The sequence below is a fragment of the Akebia trifoliata genome, chromosome 1 (genome assembly GCF_017979445.1).
Source record: "Akebia trifoliata isolate Shusen 1 chromosome 1, ASM1797944v1, whole genome shotgun sequence".
Taxonomy (NCBI): domain Eukaryota; kingdom Viridiplantae; phylum Streptophyta; class Magnoliopsida; order Ranunculales; family Lardizabalaceae; genus Akebia; species Akebia trifoliata.
Window position 1 is genome coordinate 24,342,306 of NC_141375.1, and position 21,587 is coordinate 24,363,892.

At 34.8% G+C, this 21,587-nt stretch overlaps 3 protein-coding genes and 1 pseudogene across 4 annotated transcripts; 1 reads left to right on the forward strand and 3 right to left on the reverse strand.

The window, feature by feature from the left end:
* Positions 1-655: 655 nt before the first annotated feature.
* LOC147411132 (uncharacterized) lies at positions 656-2,456 on the reverse strand. Its single transcript, XM_086431627.1, has 5 exons — positions 2,040-2,456; positions 1,603-1,831; positions 1,426-1,526; positions 1,144-1,344; positions 656-718 (listed from the first exon to the last, which is right to left on the reverse strand). Exons 1-5 carry the CDS (start codon positions 2,454-2,456, stop codon positions 656-658), a joined length of 1,011 nt encoding a protein of 336 aa, XP_086287753.1.
* Positions 2,457-6,701: 4,245 nt separating this feature from the next.
* On the reverse strand, positions 6,702-9,642 carry LOC147411133 (protein WHAT'S THIS FACTOR 1 homolog, chloroplastic-like; annotated as a pseudogene).
* A 1,498-nt stretch (positions 9,643-11,140) lies between these two features.
* On the forward strand, positions 11,141-17,541 carry LOC147411134 (ras-related protein RIC2-like). The gene is made up of 2 exons (XM_086444896.1): positions 11,141-11,535; positions 16,960-17,541. The coding sequence occupies exons 1-2, from the start codon at positions 11,315-11,317 to the stop codon at positions 17,393-17,395; spliced, it is 657 nt and encodes a 218-aa protein (XP_086301022.1). The 5' UTR covers positions 11,141-11,314; the 3' UTR covers positions 17,396-17,541.
* A 1,508-nt stretch (positions 17,542-19,049) lies between these two features.
* LOC147411135 (putative WRKY transcription factor 65) lies at positions 19,050-21,587 on the reverse strand. Of its 2 annotated transcripts, none has more exons than XM_086444883.1 (3): positions 21,298-21,587; positions 21,038-21,184; positions 19,050-19,721 (listed from the first exon to the last, which is right to left on the reverse strand). In XM_086444883.1, exons 1-3 carry the CDS (start codon positions 21,432-21,434, stop codon positions 19,196-19,198), a joined length of 810 nt encoding a protein of 269 aa, XP_086301009.1. In that variant the 5' UTR covers positions 21,435-21,587; the 3' UTR covers positions 19,050-19,195. The 2 variants fall into 2 exon arrangements, with proteins under 2 accessions (XP_086301009.1, XP_086301002.1); XM_086444876.1 differs by having other exon boundaries at positions 21,038-21,187; positions 21,298-21,576.

The following is a 21,587-nucleotide window of genomic DNA, read 5'->3' on the forward strand; positions in this document are numbered from 1 at the left end:
GAATCTGCTGTCAGCTTCTGCTGTCAGAATCTGCTGTCAGAAGCTGAAACACTGAAAAGCTTGTTTGTTACAGCTTCGTGAAAGTGCTGTGCTGTTGACCAGAATCTGGTAATTATTGTTTGATACAGCTTATAGAATCTGTTGTTTAGGGTAAAATGACCAGAATACCCTTAAGGTTGATGGAACACTCAAAATGCATAAAAAATTACCAGAATACCTTTATAAATATATAATTACACTAAATATATATAAATATAATAAAATTATATAAAAACTTTTAAAAATAATTTTATTAATTTTAAAATATTTAAAATTTAAAAAAAAATTATAGAAAATTTTATAATTCTACAGAAATTTCGGCAGCATCTCCTCTTAAAAATGGACATATGAAATTTTCCTGATAAACAAAATACCTGCATAATACGCAATTCAACATTCACATTACATCATATATACATAACATATCCACATCACATCATATATACATAACACATCCACATAACTTCTAATTTACATTCCGACATCATTTAAACATAATAATCATAGTTAATATAATAAGTAAAATTGAAATAAATAAAAACATGAAAAATATACATCCAACAAATGCATACAAAATATATTTTTCATTCTTCTTATTTGACTCTGTTACTTTATCTTAAGGAACATTATCATTGATGATGTCAACTTCATCTGCCCACACAAAAGACCCTGCATGTCTCTATAAAGTAAAATAACACATGAATTAATATCAGTCTAACCAAATATAAATATGCACCCAATATTAATATCAATATCATATTACCTGCCAAGATGGACACCTATAAAACATCCTCCCATAATTTTCTTTTGTTTTAGCTGTGATTAATGTCATCACTCGACCACATGAACAACATGGTGGATGCGTATAATTTACCATCAATGCTATTCACCATACACAAAGAACATAAATAAATAAGCATAGAATCTTCAAAATATAATTAAAAATATTATAATCTTTATTCCAACATCGAAGAACAGTATTTATAATTACAATACAAAGTAAAAAAAAATTAATATGAAAATGCATCAATGATTGCCAGTAAAAATGGCATCAGCTATTGAATCCCTATGCATTTTCATTATTTGTTGACTCTGACAACCTACTGATGGGGGATCTGGATACTCTTGATCAATAATCCTGTTTTCTTCCTCTTCCATTGCCCCTTCTTCCTCGAATCGAATAAATTCTTCATCGACAATTGCATGTTTTCTGATAAAATTGTGCAATGCCATGCAGGCCACGACAATGTTTCGTTGTTTGTCCAAATTATAGGAACGCATCATCTTCAAGATAGGCCATTTTGCCTTCAAAACCCCAAAGGTTCATTCGATCACATTCCGAAGTGAAGAATGTAAATGATTGAACATTTCTTGTCGACCATTTGCCCGTGACCTCCGATAGTCTTGTAGATGGTATCGAACACCTCGGTAAGGTGCGAGATAACCTTCCATGAGCGGATACCCAGCATCTACCAGATAGTATTTACCTATTATCCAACAAAAATTTATATTGCCTAATCTTGAATATAAATATATATAATTGACAAACTTTTAAATACAGACCTGGTGGAGGATATGGAAAATTTAAATTGGGAGTATTCAATGTCTCAAGGAAAACCCGTGAATCATTAGCCGATTTTTCCCAACCAACCACCACATGAGTGAACAACATGTCAAACGAACATGTTGCCATTATATTTTGCGTGAATCCCTTATGTCCTCGATATTGCATTTGGTCTGCTATTGGTACAAATGCACTAATATGTGTTCCGTCTATCGCTCCAATACAACCCTACATATTTTTTAATTATATTAATCTATAAACATTAATAAAACAAATATATTTAAAGTGTATGTATATGAGAAATTACCTTAAAATATGGCCAAAAACGAGGATTGTTACGGATGTGCGGAGAGACTTCATTGAGGTCGGGAGGTACAATCAAGGACATTGACAAGTTCACAATCGCCAAAAGAACTATGTTGAAATACTTGCTAACCGTTTCAAGTGAATGAACAAAACGATCCGCAATTACTCTTTGTCCTTGATTATGTCCTATTATCAATAGGAACATCGCTACTTGTTCCTGAATAGTAATATATCGTTGCATCTTTAGCAGACCCCGTTCCTCAAGAATAGAACATAGATTCACAAATACATGACTTTCCATTCTAAACAATGCGTGGCACATTGTATTATCATTCAGTGTTTTTCGCACAAAATCAATCCCCTTGAACGGACAATTACTATGTTCCTCCCTATCTAAGACATTCGCACAATAAAATAAAGAACCTAGGATGGCTCCTCTCGTGCCTAAATTTAAAACACTTGACCCAACAGTATTATTGGTATCATCATTTGAATCCATGGTATCAGCAGTATCAACAGTATTGATGCTATCAACATCTGAATCCATTTGACCTGTTTATGGATCCATATTAGTTGTATATACACCCAACTTACAATACATAATAAAATGATATCCACCACATACAACAAAACTCATTATCTACAATATTAATCACAATAAACATCCAATAGTGCAAATAATATCCATTTATAGGAAAATATAATATATGTTTAACAAAAATTAACATATCCATCTAACATAGTATATTACATCATATTAGTGCAAAAAGTAACCAATGTATATTGCACCCTATAGGTGCATCATCAAACCGACATAAATATAAAAATAACATGAAAAAATATCTAACAATCTCTCCCAGCCAGATAATCAGTCATCTCGCTCTCCAACCACCTAAGACGAATATCTGTTGATCGTAACCCACAAAAAATCTCTCTGAATTGCTTGTTTTTCATAAACATCTTTAACGCAAAATGATAGAGATCACTGTTGGGGGTTATCTCTGTTAGCTGGTCTAAGAGGTCGATTGACTCTTGAATAGTACCTTTCTTAACAGATGACTGATTGATAGAAGCAGATGTCTGATTGTTAACTGCATCTACGAGCTTCACCAATGATTGGCTAATTAGCATAGCAGGAGTCATCTTTTGCCTACGACCCTGAAATTGTAGAGTATCGCCACTTCTGCGTCGAACAGGATCTGTGGGTGGGGGTACAGTAGCGGTAGCATCATCCCCTAACTCATCAGCATCATCAAGAGTAAAGTCTAGAGGTGTCTGAGACTCTGGAGGCAAGGTCTCCATGACATCTTCTAGATCATCCCCAAGATTATCTGGTTGGTTTACTGATGTAGATGGCATTGTACCAGATATAGGCGACCACATCCGGCTACCAGTAGCATATGTGCTTCCAAAGATTACATCTAATTGCTTCGCAAACATCAAAGGCTTCGATCGAAATATTGCATCTTTTGGATGATGCTTTAAAAAATAAAAATTCTAAATTATATATAAAAGAAATAAAAAAAATTTAAATAAGTGAAATAAATAAGTAAAAAAAATATATACCTCTAACCACCCATCCCACCAATCCTCACTTGCATCTAATATACCCGTCTCAACATTATAAGAGACGCCAGTATTTGTGCAAATCTTATTCCAACGTCCCCAAAGTCCTTTTTGTCTATCCCACTTATTTTTCATTTGCCCTCTATCATAGTAAACGCTAGTTATCATTTTAAACTCTTTCATCAATGTTTCATATCCGATCTTATCAAGTACTTTATGTGGTCTCCTCCCCTTTTTAACTAATTCATAGCATATCTCGACCCAAACTTCATGTTGTTTGGGTGTCCAATCTGCTTTCGCACTTTTTGAATTGTTATCTTCCATCTGTCAATGGTAATAACAACAGTAGTGCATAGAACAAAACATGTCATATTCTACTTCAATCTCATCATCAATCTTTTGTAAAATCTTTAGTTCACACACAAAAAAAAGAACGAAATAAGTAAGAGCAATAAAAATATTGTTTTCAGTCCCACGGTGATGGATCCCATATATATTTTGATTTTTGCACAATGTATAATCAAAGAGAGAAACCAGGAGGCAATGTCAGGCTATCCTATAGATAGCCGGAAGAACGCACAGTTCTCAGTCCCACGGTGAGGGATTCCTGTGTTCTCAATCTTTGACTGTACAGAGTACAGTAATTGATGTGTGTGTGTGCGTGTGTAAGATAAAGAAAAGCATTCATGATTCAAATATTCAAACTTTAGATGGTTAGAAAAATCGAACCAAATTGATAAAAAAAAAAAATTATGAAATTTACTTAAATAACAAAACTATAATCACGTAGACCCTAAAATTAGGACATCCATACCAATGACTACCTTGACTTGCTAAATAAGATAAAAATCCCAAAAGACTATTATAAAAAACATAACATGAATCCTACTCACATGAGATAGAACTTGACCGATAAACTTCATTATAGAATCAATTTTAGAAGACTATTAAATCCCAGAAAATAAATAACAAACAAAAAACTACTATTACTTTATAACTTTTTAAAGGAAATTCAACTTCTACAATACCAAGAACATAACCAACTACATCAATTTTTCAAAATGCAAAAGAAAAAAATTCCAAAAAAAAAAAAATCAGAAAAAAACCCAAATAAAAACTCCCTTATTTCAACCCATAAAACTCCTATATTTCTTAGAATCTGCAATTCCGACAAATACCCATATTTATTTATAATGGAGTCTCTAAAAAATCAGAACAATATATACCTAAAAACAGATTAGTATAAATTGAAGAACATAACATATTTCCCTAAACAATGAAACAAAGAAACAGAGAGAAAACTCAACAAAAACAAGTTCATCTGAATCTCTCAAATCAAAACAACCAAAATCTAACTACAAATACCCTTAAATTGAGAAAATAAACCCAATTGCAATTTTCAAGTTTAGTGATCATCAACAAACATTCTACCGACAACAAATAAATAGAAGAAAAAAAAAAAAAAAAAATATAACACATAGAACATGAATAAAGTGAGAAGAAAACTACCTCTGTAGAGAGAAAAAGACAGATAAAGAGCTTGATAGAAAGGGGTCGATCACTGTTTTGACAGAGAAATTGAAGATTCCTGACTTGGAATTTCGAATCGACAGTTGGATTCTTCTTCTAGAGGGCTGTGGTATGTAAGATTCAGTTGAGATGAAGATCTAGAGAGATGTCTGAGGTCCTATCGACAAGAACAGCTTCGTGCTGTCAACAGAGAGAGAGAAAGAGAAAGAGAGAGAGAGGATCAGTGGTTATTTGAGGAATTTTCGAGAAAAAGATATGAGGAGAAGAACAGATCTGTGATCTGTCGAGTAAAAACCGAGCTACTGTGTGCGAAAAAAATTAGATCTGCTGTGTGTAGTTCTTCGACAGAGAAGGGAACGAGAAAACAAATGTATGGCCGAAGAACAGCTGCGTGTTGTCGAGAAGAAGAAGATAGCGATGGAGATCAGATGTGATCTGTTGAGAAGAAGAGATAGCGATGGAGAACAGATCTGATCTGTTGAGTTGTTGTGGTTCTGTCGCAGAGAAGGGAAGAAGATAAGCAAAGAAGAGAGGGGTGTTTCGGTCTTTCAACGTGAGCGGTTTTTCGGTGTTAAATTCACCCGCAAACGCGAATGTAAAAGCTCCTTTCAGCAGCTTTTCCTATTTGCTTTTCAAACCGTGATTTTTTAACGCGAAATTACCAAACGGTAATTTTGAGGTGAGACGCAGATTTTCGACGCAAAAACGCAAAAAAGCGCATTAAAAATCGAAAACAAACACCCACTTACTTTTTTCATAGAAAATGACTATACATTCTATTTTTCATGTGTAATCAAACATACTCTTAATACATGTCTTAATAGATCTATATACAAAAAGGTCATCCACACTTGGACGGATTTAGAGTCGGGGCAATGGGAACACTTCCTCCCATAAGAATTTTCAAACCGATTAGTGAACAATGAGCTATTGCGATAAATAATAGTGATGGATAAAGAAATCTGTCGTTATTACCCGCACAAAAAAAATAAAAATTCACTCTTATATTACCCCTACAAAATTCTTTTATACTCCTAATTACTCCCACAAAATGGAAATTACAATTTTAGTTGCCCTTACAAAAAAATTTCACTCTCACTTAGTAAAATCCTAACTCCTCCACTGTCCACACTTGCTACTCTTCGTTGAAGTGTAACTCATCTCATCATATGAGACACCTTAAATTGCAGTGATGGGGGGATAATTAAAACAAGTCAGCCCAATAAAAAAAATAACTAAATAAAGTAGACTCAGGATTCTATATTGTCCCAATCAAAGTTTTCCCAAGTTAATCATATTGGGAGGTGTTCCACGTCAGGCTAAATATCATACGTTTTAACAAACGAAATGGGACCGTTGGATAAGATGTAGATGAACGGCACAGATGAGTTCAATTTAATAGAAACGTGTTAACTTGCATTTGTAAAATTGCAAATACTTCCCTGCAAAGTCTTTTGTTAATTCGACCTTCTCTCTCTCGCACTCCAACTCTCTCTCTCTCTCGCACTCCAACTCTCTCGCTGCTATTCCCTTTCTCTCTCTCTCTCTCTCTACAACTTTCATTTTCTTTTTTTATTAGAAAGATGTTTGAATCCACCGCATGCTCCTACACACTCTTTTTTTAAGGATATAGAAACACTGGTCATAAAACTCAATGAACAATAATTTTCCTTTACCTGACATACACCATATTTTTAAGTCGATCATCAAAAAGAGATTCAATAATTCAATCTTTCAATGTTGGTTACACCTTCACTTTCCACTTCCTTCATCTTGGCATATCGATGCATCTTCTCATTGAGGACTACTTGTGGGTCCTTCTCCATCAAGACCCTATCATCACCATAAGCATCCCTCAAGAACACAGCTCAGTTCATCTCTGTTCCAGCCAAATAAAACATTCTTGGTTGCTTCAAAAGCATCTGGTAAGTGTGCTTAGTGAGACTAAATTCCTCCTTGAACTCATGCAACACTCCAACTCTATACTTCTCTGCTTCCACAGACCAAAGCTTCAAGTCCGACCCATCCGAATAGGGTCAAACAAGTGGAAACATGTTGAGAAAATTCAGTTTCCTTAAATCTTCTTCATCTAAATCCAAAGATTTCCCATGATTTATAGGAAATTTAAAAGCTTTCTTAACTCTCTCTTCATCTACAATGAAATCCCTTTCGAGCGTACTCACAACTAACGTAGGATCTCAATTAACAAGTTCCAGTATTCTCTTACTATCATCTTCAACTACAATCCTGAAATAATTGAGATATTTGGAAACCTTATCTCTGAAATCTTTCGAAATCCCAAATAAAAGCCTACAACGATAAATCTTGTTGAGAGGAATCCGTTTCTTCGCAAACATCATGAGTAACTTACGAACTTTAGTAACCCTATCTTTCTCCATAGAATCCATAATCGATTTCTCCTCTTCGAGCAAATCCTCCATGAAATCAACGAATCCGAACAACATTTTCCCATGTGTGTGACGATAAGTCTGGAAGATCAACGGATGACGTTCAATAGATCAATAAACCTTTCGATAGACAGAGAATTGCAACAAGAGAGAAAGAGAGAGAGAGAGAGTAGCAGCGAGAGAGTTGGAGCACAGGAGAGAGACAGAATTGTCTGTGTTTGTAGAGTATAGAGAGAGAGGGTCAAATTAACAAAAGGCATTTGCAGCGAGGTATTTGCAATTTTACAAATTTAAGTTAACACGTTTTTGTTAAATTGAACTCATCTGCGCTATTCATCTATGTCTTATCCAACAATCTTATTTCGTTTGTTAAAACGTATGATATTTAGCCTGACGCCGAACGCCGAACACCTCCCAATCATATTATAGTGTGAGCAGTGTGGGTGTCTACACTTCATTACTTCTAGTATCAGTCTGGAGTAGAGAATGGAGTTTGGTTAAGGCGGACAGTTGGCATAATTTTTAGACACGCCCCTCCACGTATTTGTTAATATTTAATATACCCATGTTTCAAAATTGTCAATATTAGTTGAATTTTATTTTTCGCCATTATTATCGGTTGTAGTAGCATAGAAATCCTAATAATGAAAAATAAATGAATAATTAATTTATTTATTTATTAATTAATTGTGAGGGTAAGTGCCCCCACTGTAGACTTGTCTTTGCCTAAAATAATATTTTATTGGAAAGTATGTGCTTCCCAACAATATTATAAAAATTGTGAGGGTAAGTGCCCCCACTGTAAACTCGTCTTTACCTAAAATAATATTTTATTGGAAAGTATGTCCTTCCCAGCAATATTATAAACTCTAATGATCATTTTTCGAAATTTGATAGAATGATGTTGGAAACCTAAGATTGTTAATTGCCTAACTTTGACCTGACCCATTGTGGATCGGGTTTTGGAAGTATTGATAAGCCCATTTGTTATTGGGTCGGATCAAGCGAGGTATGATCTATGTTAGAGTTTGGCTCAAGCTCGAGCCGATCTTGGGAGATAGAGTCATTGGTAGCTTGACCAATCTGATAACTTTATCATATAATTTTATATAAACAGGATATATATATATATATATATATATATATATATATATAATGAAGGGTATCCGTGCCAGCTTACACGCATTCTAACTAGTCCCTATGCCCTGCACCTAGGCCATGGCTAGTGCCTACTTGGTCCAAGTCAGTGCGTGGCCACCACAATAATATAGTTAGTGGGATTCGAACTTGAGACCAACTAGAGAGCAAACCTAATGATACCCAAGTATAAGAAAACTTATGGATTATACCCAGATACTTATAAGTTGGACTTGTTTAGAAGTATTTTTATTTGATCTAACCTACTAGATTTGCGATTAAGAGTTTGAGGTTTGTTACAATTGTCAATTAGTTTAGTTAGTAAAGTCTTTGGATGATGATATAAGAAACATGAGTTCAAACCTGTCAACACCAAGTTACTAAACTTATTAAAAACAAGCTTACCAATAAAAAAATAGAATTTGAGATTTGTTTAGTACTGGATTATTGACATCCCTACATATTCACGATACAAATCATATTTCAACATTAATTAGTAAAGACTATAATTTGATAGAAGGGGGAAGTGATAAATTTGGGGGTCTGCAATGAGTGGAGAGACCTAGGAACTTATAAGGAGAGAGACAAGATAATTTGTGCCCGATGTGGGACTAAACTCAACATGCCTCCCCATGTGTGAGCTGGACTGGGTGAAAGTATGTGGAGATATGAATTGGGTGACAAAGAGGAGAGAAAAACCCACTCTGATATCATGATAAATTTGGGAGTCCAACTCATAACCAATTGACAATAAGTAGAGAGACCCAAAAGCTTATAAGGAAAATGACAGGACTATTTGTATCTAATGTGGACTAAACTCAACAAGAAGGGGGGAGTGATATGGCCAATGATATTTTTGACTATCCAAACATTTGCTAGCTCCCTATAGGAGCAAAAGTCTTCAAGAAGCTCTATCCAAACATAGTGCAAGTGCCCACTAAATCCAAATGCTTAGCCATTCGTTTGATACAATTTGGACGAGCCAAAGCCCATGGAGCATAGGTCAGTTGTGTCCAACACATATATGAACACATGAAAAAGTAGAGCCATATAATTATAGATTACCTTAAATTGCAATGATATCTCAGTCATCTTTAAATGATCAAAATATAAATGTTCTCCAGCTAGGTTGACTAGCTTTTTCAAAGAAATTGGAAAAAATCGGTGATTTTGACATGGCCCTCCACGTATTTGTTAATATTTAATATACCCATGTTTCAAAACTAATGGCATATCCCTCAACTTTGGCCTTATCAAGAGTGTAGATTATATCCTTACTAAATTTAAAATTATATTTCATTCAGCCTTCAAACCTAAAAAACAAGGTAGAACTATTGAAGTACGGAGATTATATATTTTTGAGTAGAAATATCAAGAATTTTCAATAATTGGTTGAAGACATTATTTTTCTTCTTTGAATTTTTAAATGGTAAACCTGTTTTCAATAAGACCAGTAATTCAATGATGATGGGGGATGAACTCTATGTAGGATATTTTTCGAAAAAAGTGACATGTGTCAATCTCAAGGAAACATAGTCGAACACCCAAATTATAGGCTAACATAATTGAACTAGCCAAATGTCCTAAATAACAAAGGGATAAGAAAGGTTGGACTTGCCTGTAACCAAGTTCTGAGGGAGTTACGAATCCCATAGAATAAGGAACATAATTGTATCCATGAAAATCAAGGCAAATCCTTACACAGGTGTAACCGTTCATACGTAAATCAAGGAAAAGATTAAGAAAGATTTAAGGAAAGAAACCCTTATAAAAGTATGGGTGCAAGGTATTAAAGTGTATGTAATTTCGTTATAAAAATTCCCTATTCCACTTCTTATACTAAAAAAAATCCTGACTTAGATGTTGGAGTGGTGTTGTTGCAGGCTCACCTGGAGTATAGGAAGGCGAGAGATTTTTGACTAGGGAGAATCACTGGGTAGTGTAAGTTTTGTATATATAAACTTGATGGTATCATTACTCATATACTTTACCAACTAAGCTAGTTGGCATCGACTTGGTTCAATCCCCACCATCATGGAGTTACTGATCTCATTAAAAAAAATATACCTAATGGCAACACCATTTTTTTTTATAGGTTAAAAATTATTTACTAACTTTTAAGAACAAGAAGATATGGATTTTTGGAAGAAAAAATGGTTTTTGGCCTTAAATATTGAAGAAAATGGTATTTAGGTCTTTTTTCCATTAGTCTTTCAGACAAGACCTAGGTCAAGGAACATGTCTTCAGTTTGAAAAACACGAAAGGTGTCTCAAATAATAAACAAAATATGGAGGTGGTGGACGTACAAATCACCTAAAAAGGACCCATAGCCTCTCCTTATCAAAAAGTAAAATAAAATATGAATCGTTATGTTAAATATTCTTTTCTAAGTTGACGCTCCAAACTCAAAATGACCAAATTAGCCCATAAGCCCTCCGAGATGCTCTTAAAAAAGCCTACAATCTGCTTCTTAAGTAAGTACCATTATGTCATTTCCACCACTTTTCCTTCAACACGGCTTTGATTGCTGTCTCTTTATTTGTCTCTGATTTCGGCCACTGGGGTCCACAACAAGCCGACATCAATCTCTCATGATTCCATGTCAAAAAGGGCGAAAAAAAAAATTTAAAATAAATATGAGAGAGAGAAATCCAACACAAAACCAAACCATCTTCTCTTCTCTGATTCTCTTGTAAATCTCAGTTGGTTTCAGATAAAAACAAGAAGATTTGTTGTAGGGTTTTGCAGAGGAGAAGAGTAGTGATGTCTGCTTATAAAGCTGAAGACGACTATGATTATCTCTTTAAAGTAGTTTTGATTGGAGATTCGGGTGTGGGGAAGTCGAATTTGTTGTCTAGGTTTACGAGAAACGAGTTTAGTCTCGAATCGAAGTCCACAATAGGGGTGGAGTTCGCTACCAGAAGTTTAAACGTAGATGGGAAGGTCATTAAAGCTCAGATTTGGGACACAGCAGGCCAAGAGAGGTATTTTTATATTCAAAAATTTGGTTTTTTTGTGATTTGGGTATTTGAATTCTTTTGGAAATTTAAAGCTTTAGATACTGGGTTTGGATTGGTCTCTGTTTAGGGTATTTGTATGGTTGGTTTTCTTAGTTTGTCAGCCTTTTTTGAGTTGGATGGATAATAAATGGGAGGTCTTATTAAATTTCAGAGATGAGTTTGTTTGATGGAGATTTTAAGAGTTTAGGTATTGTTGCTTTTAGTGAAGTGGTTTTGGGGATTCTTTTGTTTAGGGTTTATTTTGATTCGTAGATGAGTGTTAATCTAGGGTTGTTTGGTGGGTATTTCTCAAGTTCCTTACATTCTTACCGGTTAAGCTTAGATCCATGGGAGACTGTTAGATCTCAACCTGAGTAGAAGCTGAAAAAATCAGAGCTTTGTTCTTGGGTCACCTTAATTTTGCTTCTGAAGAGAAGAAAAACACACATGGGGTGGGATAGATGCTCAGTGTAGATCTTGCCTAGTAGAGAATTTTGGTTCTCTTTTAGTGAAAGAGAAGTTTTTTGCTCACAGCCCTCATAGACTTTGTGGCAGAGAGAGAATAGGAGAGAAGGTAGTTTTTTTTCTCTCTCTTGACCTGCCCAAACTGCCCACTGTCATGGTTTTCCTCTTTATTTCCTCTCTTCCCTTCCCAAATAGAGCCCCTTTAACAGAAAACACAAACCCTATTTTTTTTTTTTAGCATTCCTCCGATTTCTGTCAACGGATTTTCGATTAAGAAGAAGAGGATGATACCAACATCCCCAATTTGAAAGGACAATTTGGTTCGCGATTTTGTTCCATTTGGTTATACTGTTCTGTGCTTCTTTTATTTCTCTCGAAATCTCAGGTAAAAATCTCTCAAAACTCATTTTTTGATGTCTGCTTCTTTGCATTATTATTCACAAATTTGTTATTTCCATGATAAATTAAGAATGTGTTGAAAATGGCGGATTTATCTTCGTGTATGCTTGTTGATTTCGATATTTGAGTTATACAATCATTCCCCTTTCTATGTTTTTATTTATTTTCGTGTATGCTTATTGGATTCTGATTGTTTGAGTGATACAATCATTCCCCTTTCCATGGTTTTTAACAGAAAACACGTTAGAAGCAAATTCCTAATTGAATAGATCTATGATACATGTCAAGATGAGAGTGATCTAATGTATTTATCTCTGTGTATCTTTATTGGATTCTGTTTTCGTGTTATATAGTCATTCCCCTTTCTATGATTTTTTATCTTCATGTGTGATTATTGGATTCAGATTTTTTGAGTGATACAATCATTCCCCTTTCCATGATTTTTAACAGAAGGCACGTTAGTAGCAAATTCCTAAGTTAGTAAATCTATGATGTGTCAAGATGAGTGTGATCTCATGACTTCGAAAGATTGATTATTGATCAATCCTTAAGAAATCATTGAAGAAAAATGAGAAAATGGTTTTGAACACTTGTGCAGTACTGAAAAATATGTGTAACTGTACCAAACTCGTATGGTATGTTAGGAAAAGTCAAGTTATGGTTGGTTGAAATTAAACTTGGATACTTGTGTGGTGTGTTAGGAAAAATCAGGTTATAATTGGTTGAAATTAAACCTAGACGACTCTTCTTTAAGGAATCCAAGACTAAAGGGGAGTAGAGAAATTTTTAGATATACGAGTGGAAGCATGGTTTAAAATCTCATTTCGATTTGGTGTTTTGGTTTTTGAAAAAGCTGAAATGATACCGAAACAATTTTGTAACATTACAAAACATTAAATTAGCCATTTTAATAAAGTCTTGCATAGAAGACTATGGTCAAGGGACATATCATCAGTTTGAAAACACTTGGTTTCTCAAATATTTATCAAAATGTGGGGGTCCTATCTAAATAACTTCAGTCTTCCAAAAAAGACTAAAGTCAAGGGCATCTCATCATCTTCTTTTAAGGAGAGCCTGAGTCTTTGCTAATCGCCACACTGCTGTGCCTGCACCATCCATCGTCTTTTTCTAAGTAGAGAGAGGAAAACGGACTTTGTATAAATTTCTCCTATAACTGGTATCAGAGCCAAGTTCAATTCAAAAGTCTGTCAAGGTATAAACCTTTGTAATATTTTGCCATATCAATATACATAGTTTTTATATTTTACACAAGCACATATTTTGTATAAATTTCTCCTATATTATAAACACTGTACTCTGTACAGTCAAAGATAGAAAACACAGGGCTCCTTCACCTTAGGATCGAAGCTGGCTTTCAGTCTGACTATCTATATGGTAGTCTAAGATAGCCTCCTGGTTTTTCTCCTTGATTCTACAAAAACACTATTCAAAAATCAAAATTACTATTCACTATTTGAACTGTTTGCTTACAAGAATTATCTTTTGATTTTGCCTATAATTTTAGTGGAAATTTGCCAAATTTTTAGTCTTCTTTCCAAACTCTTTTAAAATTAGGTCCGAGGTTTCCTAGTCACATAGTAAGGCTTAGTTCGTGTGTGATAAATCTAGCAGTAAGTTGTTGACCAACCACTAATTAAAACAGAGTTTTTAAAGATCCCTAAAAATGATGAACAAATTTTTACAAAAATTAAAGAAAAAATCAGATGATTCTTCTTCAAGTGATAACACTGTTCAAATCTGTAGAACTTTACTAAGTAAGCTAGCTGATACCTTCACAATGAATGTGCCATGTTATCACAATTTTAAAGAACAAAACATGGGTTTCGCTGATCCACCTTTTGAACATCTCTCTTCGATCCATTTCATCCACATGGCAATCTCTAATGAGACATACGGCACAGTTCAAAGTTCACCAACAGTATCCACCATTTGATGTGCTAATTGAACATTGACATGGATCACTTATTTGTTAATGTGAATCCTTACAATATTATGTTGCTTGATAATACATTCACAGATGGCAGGCACACACACAACAATGCATATTAATCACAATATGAAATACTCTGTATCTCTTGGTTCCCTCGTGTTTTCTGATGTCATTTTGTAAATTTCGGTATTTAGTTCATTGATTTGTTCTGAAAGAAAGTAGTTTATTCTATATTTCATCTGTAGACTGGATTCAATAACATATCAATATCATCAATGTCAGGTGCACAATAAAAATTAAAAGAAAAAAAATGTATTACACTGACAGTGGGCAATGTAATCTTGTATCTCATGATTTTGATGTAATGATAGATTGCTATTGTTAAGTTGTGCAGTTGTTGCGTGGACATATGTTTCATATTTTTTATTTTATTAATATGTCATATGCTTAAATAGTTATTTACATTATATCATTTCTTTCCCACCTGGTAAGTGCTTATGTTGCATTTTCTAGTTTTAATTTTCATTTACAAAGTATAAGTCTATTAATACCAATGAAATAAATCTCCCAGTGTGTGCCTCCTCCATTGTTGAATCCAACAAAATTGAGGTGCTGCCACGTTTGGGTTTCACATTGAAGGGGTTCACTTAAATGACTCGATAATCCTCAAAATTAGAACGAGTTTCCCATATTTCAATACCCACTTTATATTATTTATTTAGAAGTCACTAAAAGAAATTCAGTCTGTTTGACCCACCTTTTATCTTTCTTCTTTCCATGTTGACTGCTTGATCCATGTTATCTAAATACTTTAGGTATAATGCGTTTTCTTATGCTTTCAGATCTCCTCATTTTCCATCAGATGATTCTTCAGAGCATGCAGTAGAAGTGCATAGACAGACCCTAACTACCACCTTATTGTCAATTACTATAGCGGGGCAAGTCACCTACCTAAGTGGGCCCTCTACAGGCACCCTTCAACACCTAGATGTGTTGGAAAATATTTTAATCTCTGTAGTTTGTAACTAACATCATCTTCATCGCCATCAAATTCTTATCCCATAAATTTTAAGCTTAACAAATCTTGTTACATCCATTCAGTTATGCCTGAAGCAATATTTTCTCTTAATTTAAGTGTGTTCATATTTGTAACACTACCTAAGTCCACGTCTTTTGTGATTGGCCTTCATTGCACATGACCCAACTGTCTCAATTGACTTTCCATTAGTTTATTACTTATTGGGCTACTGATACATTTTCATGAATCCAATCATTTTTTAATTTATCTTCTTGGCTTTTCCACTCATCCATCTCAGTATCCTCATCTTAGCTACACTCAATCTGTAACCTTTTTTTTTTTTTTTTTCATTCCAACATTTAGCTTCGTAAAATGGTATTATAAAATTTTCCTTCTAATTGGATTGGGATGCAACTGTCACATACCACACAAGAAACACATCTTCATTTTATCCTTATGGATAATATAGTGTACCAGACAACCAACTACCAAGGTATAATGAAAACGGTCACTTTTGAGGTATTTATTGGTCATCCATTTTTTTGTGGTCCTTCCTTTCGATGGGTCAATACTAAAGTAACACTCCATATACTCTTTGTTCCACTTATTTTAAAGCTCCTAGACTTCAAAACAACTCTACAGAGTTCTAGTTTGTATTCTCTATTCTAGTTTTCTTAACTAACATTATGTTTTTTGCAAATAGCATGCAACAAGGGAGCTATGCTGAATATAAGCAGTTGGTTTATCTATAACTATATTCCAGACAGAAATAGACTCCAAGCCGATCCTTGATGTAGATCATGGGAATTCATTTGTCTCCTCACCATTTTTTCTCACATTGGTCGCAACTCTATCATGTGTGCTTAACTATTCCTATATATGCTCTCAGAATTCCTTTCTTTCTCAATATCCTCCAAATCGACTCTCTGGGTACACGCCATCTAAGTCAATAAAAGCTGAGATAACTCTTTATTTTTTCTAAATTTCTTCATCATTTGTCTAAATAGAAATATAGCCTCGATGGTTGATAACTCTAGCATAAACACAAATTTTATGAGTTATGACATCTTTTTGTTTTTTTTCTCTCTCTTTAATTTCATGGTGTGGCTCATAAGTTTGTTGTGACGATAAATCGATAATTAGTGCAATCCTAGGCATATTTCCATACTTATATTGCAATCCTAGTCAAAGGTTAGATCATGCTTCTGTCATGATCTGGTTTATATCAATTTTACTTTCTGAGAAATTTGATTCTAGGGTTAGGGTTTGAGAAAAGAAGGGAGAAGAGAGAGAGAGTCAACCTTGTTTAGGTCTCAATGATAAATATTTATTTAGCAACAAAAACGACAAAAACATAAATTACATCTGATCAACCGGCTACTAAATCCGATCAATCAGATTTTATCGGAAAAAATAAAGAACTCTAACATCCTCCAATATCAAGTGTTCTGGTTTAGATTTCATTTCTAGTACGTGCTTGCAATTTTTCTAAATTTACCTTAAAAGAGTTCATTTTTTTTGGGATGAGGCTTTAATGATGTTAATAATGGAGATGATGGCTTTCTTTGTCTCACAGGTATCGTGCCATTACTAGTGCTTACTACCGAGGAGCTGTTGGTGCACTACTTGTATATGATGTCACCCGACATTCTACATTTGAAAACGTGGAAAGATGGTTGAAGGAGTTAAGAGACCATACCGACCCCAACATTGTTGTTATGCTCATAGGGAACAAGTCTGATCTTCGTCACCTTGTTGCCGTCACCACTGAAGATGGTAAATCTTTTGCCGAGAGAGAGTCTCTCTACTTTATGGAGACCTCCGCCTTGGAAGCAACCAATGTGGACAACGCATTTGCTGAGGTCCTGACTCAGATATACCGTATTGTGAGCAAGAAGGCAGTGGAGACAGGTGATGAGGGAGCTGCCTCGGCTGTTCCCTCTAGAGGGGAGAGAATAAATGTGGACGAAAATGTGTCTGCTATCAAGAGAGTTGGATGTTGCTCGTCCTAGGTGCTGCAGGGAATCAAATATTTGTGTGAAAGTTATTTGTGTCCACCATGGTTTTCTGTAAGATTATTTCAGGGATACCAACAAGGAAGAAAGAGTTAATTGTGGAGGATTCTGAAACCATTGTTAATTTTAAGTTTTCTCCCCAACGTGCTTGCAGTTTCTTTGTCTAGGAGCAGGATTTGCTATAAGTGACCAAAGGGTGGAGTGGGAGTGGAAATGCGACTTCAACCCTATTGGATCGTTGCTTCACTGGGTAACCTTGCATCATCTTCTATGGAACCAACAATGGTATCGTAAATCCATTGATCGAAGAATTATTGTACTACTTCAGACTTTCTCTCATTAAAACTGGGACAAAATTTGTGAGATCTTGATCGATAGAGTACAAAGTCAGATGGTAAGGATAAATGCTGAGCACTTTAAAATAGATTAAAATATTTTTAGTTGCCCTACATCTTTGCAAAATGCACTCCACGTAAAAAACAAAATAACACCGAATTGGTCCATCTGCTGAACTCGTACTGAATCCATTAAGAACAATCCTGTAATAAGTTTGCTTTTTTTTTTTTCTTGATTGGTAATTGATAATAGGTTGTGGAGAGGGGGGCGCCCTAATTAAAATAGGTAAAATTTCATTTTGTGAGTCTAACATGAAATTCCAATTGACTCGTATTTCATTTTAATTCCCAAAACATGGGGAACAAGATATTGGATATTTATTTGAAAAGTGACAATCTCGCTGATTTATAAGGTGACATGTCACTAAAAAGTGGGAATCTGTGAGTGTTATTTTATAACCAATATTGTTAATTTTCAAATAAATATCAATGATCTCAGTTACTTTTTTCTTAACACAAGCAAGATTGTACATTGAAAAATCTACGCTTGTCATGTTTTGAGAATTACAATGAACCTGAATGGCAGTTTAGTTTGATAATTTTGGAGAAATTTCTCATAAAAATAAAATATGAGTGTCCAACGTATCTAACAAACAGCTGAGATGGTAAGATATTAGAGGAGAGAAAAAAAAAAAAAGGGGGGGGGGATTTCTTTCTCCCCAAAGGTGGAGAGAAGAAGAGACATTTTATAATACCAACTCTGCCCTCATCTCTTTTAAGCTATTTTACAATTTCAAAGTTGTCCTTAACTTCTCTCCTATCGATCCAAATATGATGGAGAGAAATAGAGTTTCTCTTCTCTTCCCTTATATTCTCTTCGCTCCACTTCTTTCAATCCAAACACAGCCTATATATGATGGAGAGAAATTGCATATTTTCTCTTCTCTTCTTGCAATGAGTTTCTTTTCTCTCCACTTTTCTCACAGTGAAACTAATATGAAAACTCATTACATCCCTATAAAATTCAGATTTCTCTTTCAACTTGGTGTTTTATTGGACCCCTGGAAAAAAACCTAAAATGATTTAGAGCCCTCTTTATTATAAGACACGTGGTATTTTGAATTTGTTTCACAGTCCTATATTTTCATTAGAATTTGAAATACCTCCTAGAAATGCCACGTGTAATTCAATGGAGAGGATTTCTTCAAAATATTGAAGCGACCTGTCCGCTTCAAAGTTTTTTCCCCACTCAAATAATCCCTCTTTATTTCCAATTTTATTAATTTAATTTACACTGAAACCAAGGCATTGATGGAGAAATGGAAAAAAAAAATTTAATAATAAAATTATAATTTGAATTTGTGTGTTGGATTTTATGGCGCACACGACACGCACTCCGTTAATTAATTATAATATTCCCGCGGAGACAAAGTGGTTGGTTGGTAGGTATTGGCGAACGATCTTATCCTGTGCTCCCGCACAATGAGGACTCGCTTAAACTACACCTGCGGCGTTCCTCCTCCGCCTCAACAATTCCTCTTCGAAAAACCATCGAACATTCTGGCAACTCGCCTAGATCGGCGTACAAAGACTCCTCTTCTTCATCCATTGTGAAAATCATCGCCACGTCAGCATCTCCATTACTGCTTCCCGCGCAAATTGGGTTCTCTAATATTGTGGGAGAGGTAGATACCACTTCTGAAAACCAGCTATAATCATCGGCTATAATGAGCGATTCGTCGCCGCCCAAATCGGTGAATTTATCGTCTGATTCGATATGAAGCTGATTTGTAAAAATCCCTAATTCGTCTTGCTGGAATTCGGGAATTGTAGCAGAGGTGGAGGTAGAATTAGGGTTTCTGGATGGTGGGGAAGGGTGGTTGTGCTCACAGGCGTACGTTATGACGAGCTTGGTTGGGTCGAGTCGACTTCTCTCAACTTGTTTTCTTGCTGGGCAGCCCTTTAAGCTACTACACCGATAATACCCTCTGCCAAACCCAAAAACCACATAAAGATAAAATTGAGAAAATAATTTACTGGATTCTAATCCCAACGTACATTCTAGAAAAACCGCGTTCCATTAGCTAAAATACGCTGGTGTCATTAGGATTAACATGTGCTCCATTATGAGCTCGTTTTAAAAAAAATGTTATTTTTGACTGTTGTTGAATTTGAATTTTAAATTTGGGAGTTCTGAGAGTCCTTCACTTTCAAAACCTTGGATCTTGCCAATGTGGTAAACCATTTGAGCTCTTAAGAGTTAAATTCTTACAATGTCCCGTGTTGTGTTGTTATCTACATTGTGTTTTTTTTTTTTTTTTTGAGTTTGAAACACTTAGGATCTTAACCAAGTTGTCCACGCAGCCTGATGTGTTTACCCTAATAAAAATGGGTCTCGTAAATACCCAACATTGTTACAGGAACAAGACACCATTCTGGATTGTGACTCTCATTACATATTGAACTACAAATTGGGTATAGTAAGAGTGAATACATATGTAATTATGATGTTAGTCACGGTGTTACATGATTTTATCTTTATAATATGAGTGCTGATACTATGACGCGGTTTTGGTGCGTACGCTTGACGCGTTTGCTATCACAGGAATGGCATTAGTAATAGAGAGATTATCTCTTTTACCCACTACCCACATATTTATTTTTTTTAATTTCAAATATTAAAAAGGGATGTTGGACTCACATTGTTTATCATATTTACAATCCAACATTACAACCTCTTAGATTTCTTGAAAATATTCATATTTAATAAATAAAAAAAATTATTTTTCGAACTTAAGTGGTCATAAAAACCTCTCATCTTTACATTTAAACTTAATATAATCAGAATCATTTTTACTATCTAATATTCGAAAGCACTTTAATCACTTATTTAAATTATAGATAAACCCTTATGATATATGTGCGTTTGCACATATCCCCTTTTACTTGGTAATAAAGCAAAAGTTGCCAACACAATTGATCCTATATAGGGAAAAAAAGAAGAAAAAAAGAGTGATTTAAGATATCCACTTATTTTCGAGTTGATGATTTGTGAGGATGTAAAAATGAATCCCATACTCTTTTGGTTCAGTTCATAAAATATTTATCATCTAGAAGTTGTTAACTTTAAGGGTAAATTATTTTCAACACCTTCAATTTCATCATACTTAATATTTCATAGAAGATCCTTGATTTTTCTACTAAAAAACCCATTTTTATCTCAAGAAATCCTATATTGTTCTTTGAGGTTTAAAGAACAACTTGAATCTAAACTTGATTAAATAAAAAAGAAGAAGAAGATTACCTGGGATAAGGAGAGCCCTTGATGGGCTTCTGTCCATACTTCCTCCAGGCCCACGAATCCGACGGTGGAGCTCCCTCGCTCTTGATCCGAGGAGATCCATCCATGTTGTTTATTGCAACAGACACCACTCTCTTCTGTGCATCGCGCCTACTGAATACAATCCCAAACAATTTCAAACAAATTTTTTTTTTAAAATTAAAAAAAAAAAAAAAAAAAAGTTCTCATCGGAATCTGACACAATTCCGGTGAACAACACTAACCTTTTTTTAGGAGAAGAAGTGGTTTTCATCTTTCTGTCAGTAATAACGCCGGAAAACGTCAGCTCTCCACCATTTTCCGATCTATTTTCAGGCTCTTCTTGCTCACTAACAAACGGATTACTAAATCTACCATTCATGATCGCGAATCTAAATTGAACTTGAGCTGAGATGAATCAATCTGAACCGTTCGTTCGTAGGTGATGAAACATGGAAGGAAGGAGAGAGAATTGGGAGGACAAGACAAGGTGGGGGCAGAACAAGGAGTGATTTTAATGGGAAAAATACTAGTC

What these genes read in the sequence shown, in the direction of transcription:
- LOC147411132 (XM_086431627.1), bottom strand. Translation starts at nt 2,456, where the DNA reads ATGGATTCAGATGTTGATAGCATCAATACTGTTGATACTGCTGATACC. An exon ending in TTGTTCATTCACTTGAAACG is followed by an intron (nt 1,832 to 2,039) that starts GTTAGCAAGTAT and finishes AAAAATATGTAG; the next exon opens with GGTTGTATTGGAGCGATAGA. An exon ending in TTTTCCATATCCTCCACCAG is followed by an intron (nt 1,527 to 1,602) that starts GTCTGTATTTAA and finishes GTTGGATAATAG; the next exon opens with GTAAATACTATCTGGTAGAT.
- LOC147411134 (XM_086444896.1), top strand. Translation starts at nt 11,315, where the DNA reads ATGTCTGCTTATAAAGCTGAAGACGACTATGATTATCTCTTTAAAGTA. An exon ending in GACACAGCAGGCCAAGAGAG is followed by an intron (nt 11,536 to 16,959) that starts GTATTTTTATAT and finishes TTTGTCTCACAG; the next exon opens with GTATCGTGCCATTACTAGTG.
- LOC147411135 (XM_086444876.1), bottom strand. Translation starts at nt 21,434, where the DNA reads ATGAATGGTAGATTTAGTAATCCGTTTGTTAGTGAGCAAGAAGAGCCT. An exon ending in ACTTCTTCTCCTAAAAAAAG is followed by an intron (nt 21,188 to 21,297) that starts GTTAGTGTTGTT and finishes GATTGTATTCAG; the next exon opens with TAGGCGCGATGCACAGAAGA. An exon ending in AAGGGCTCTCCTTATCCCAG is followed by an intron (nt 19,722 to 21,037) that starts GTAATCTTCTTC and finishes TGGGTTTGGCAG; the next exon opens with AGGGTATTATCGGTGTAGTA.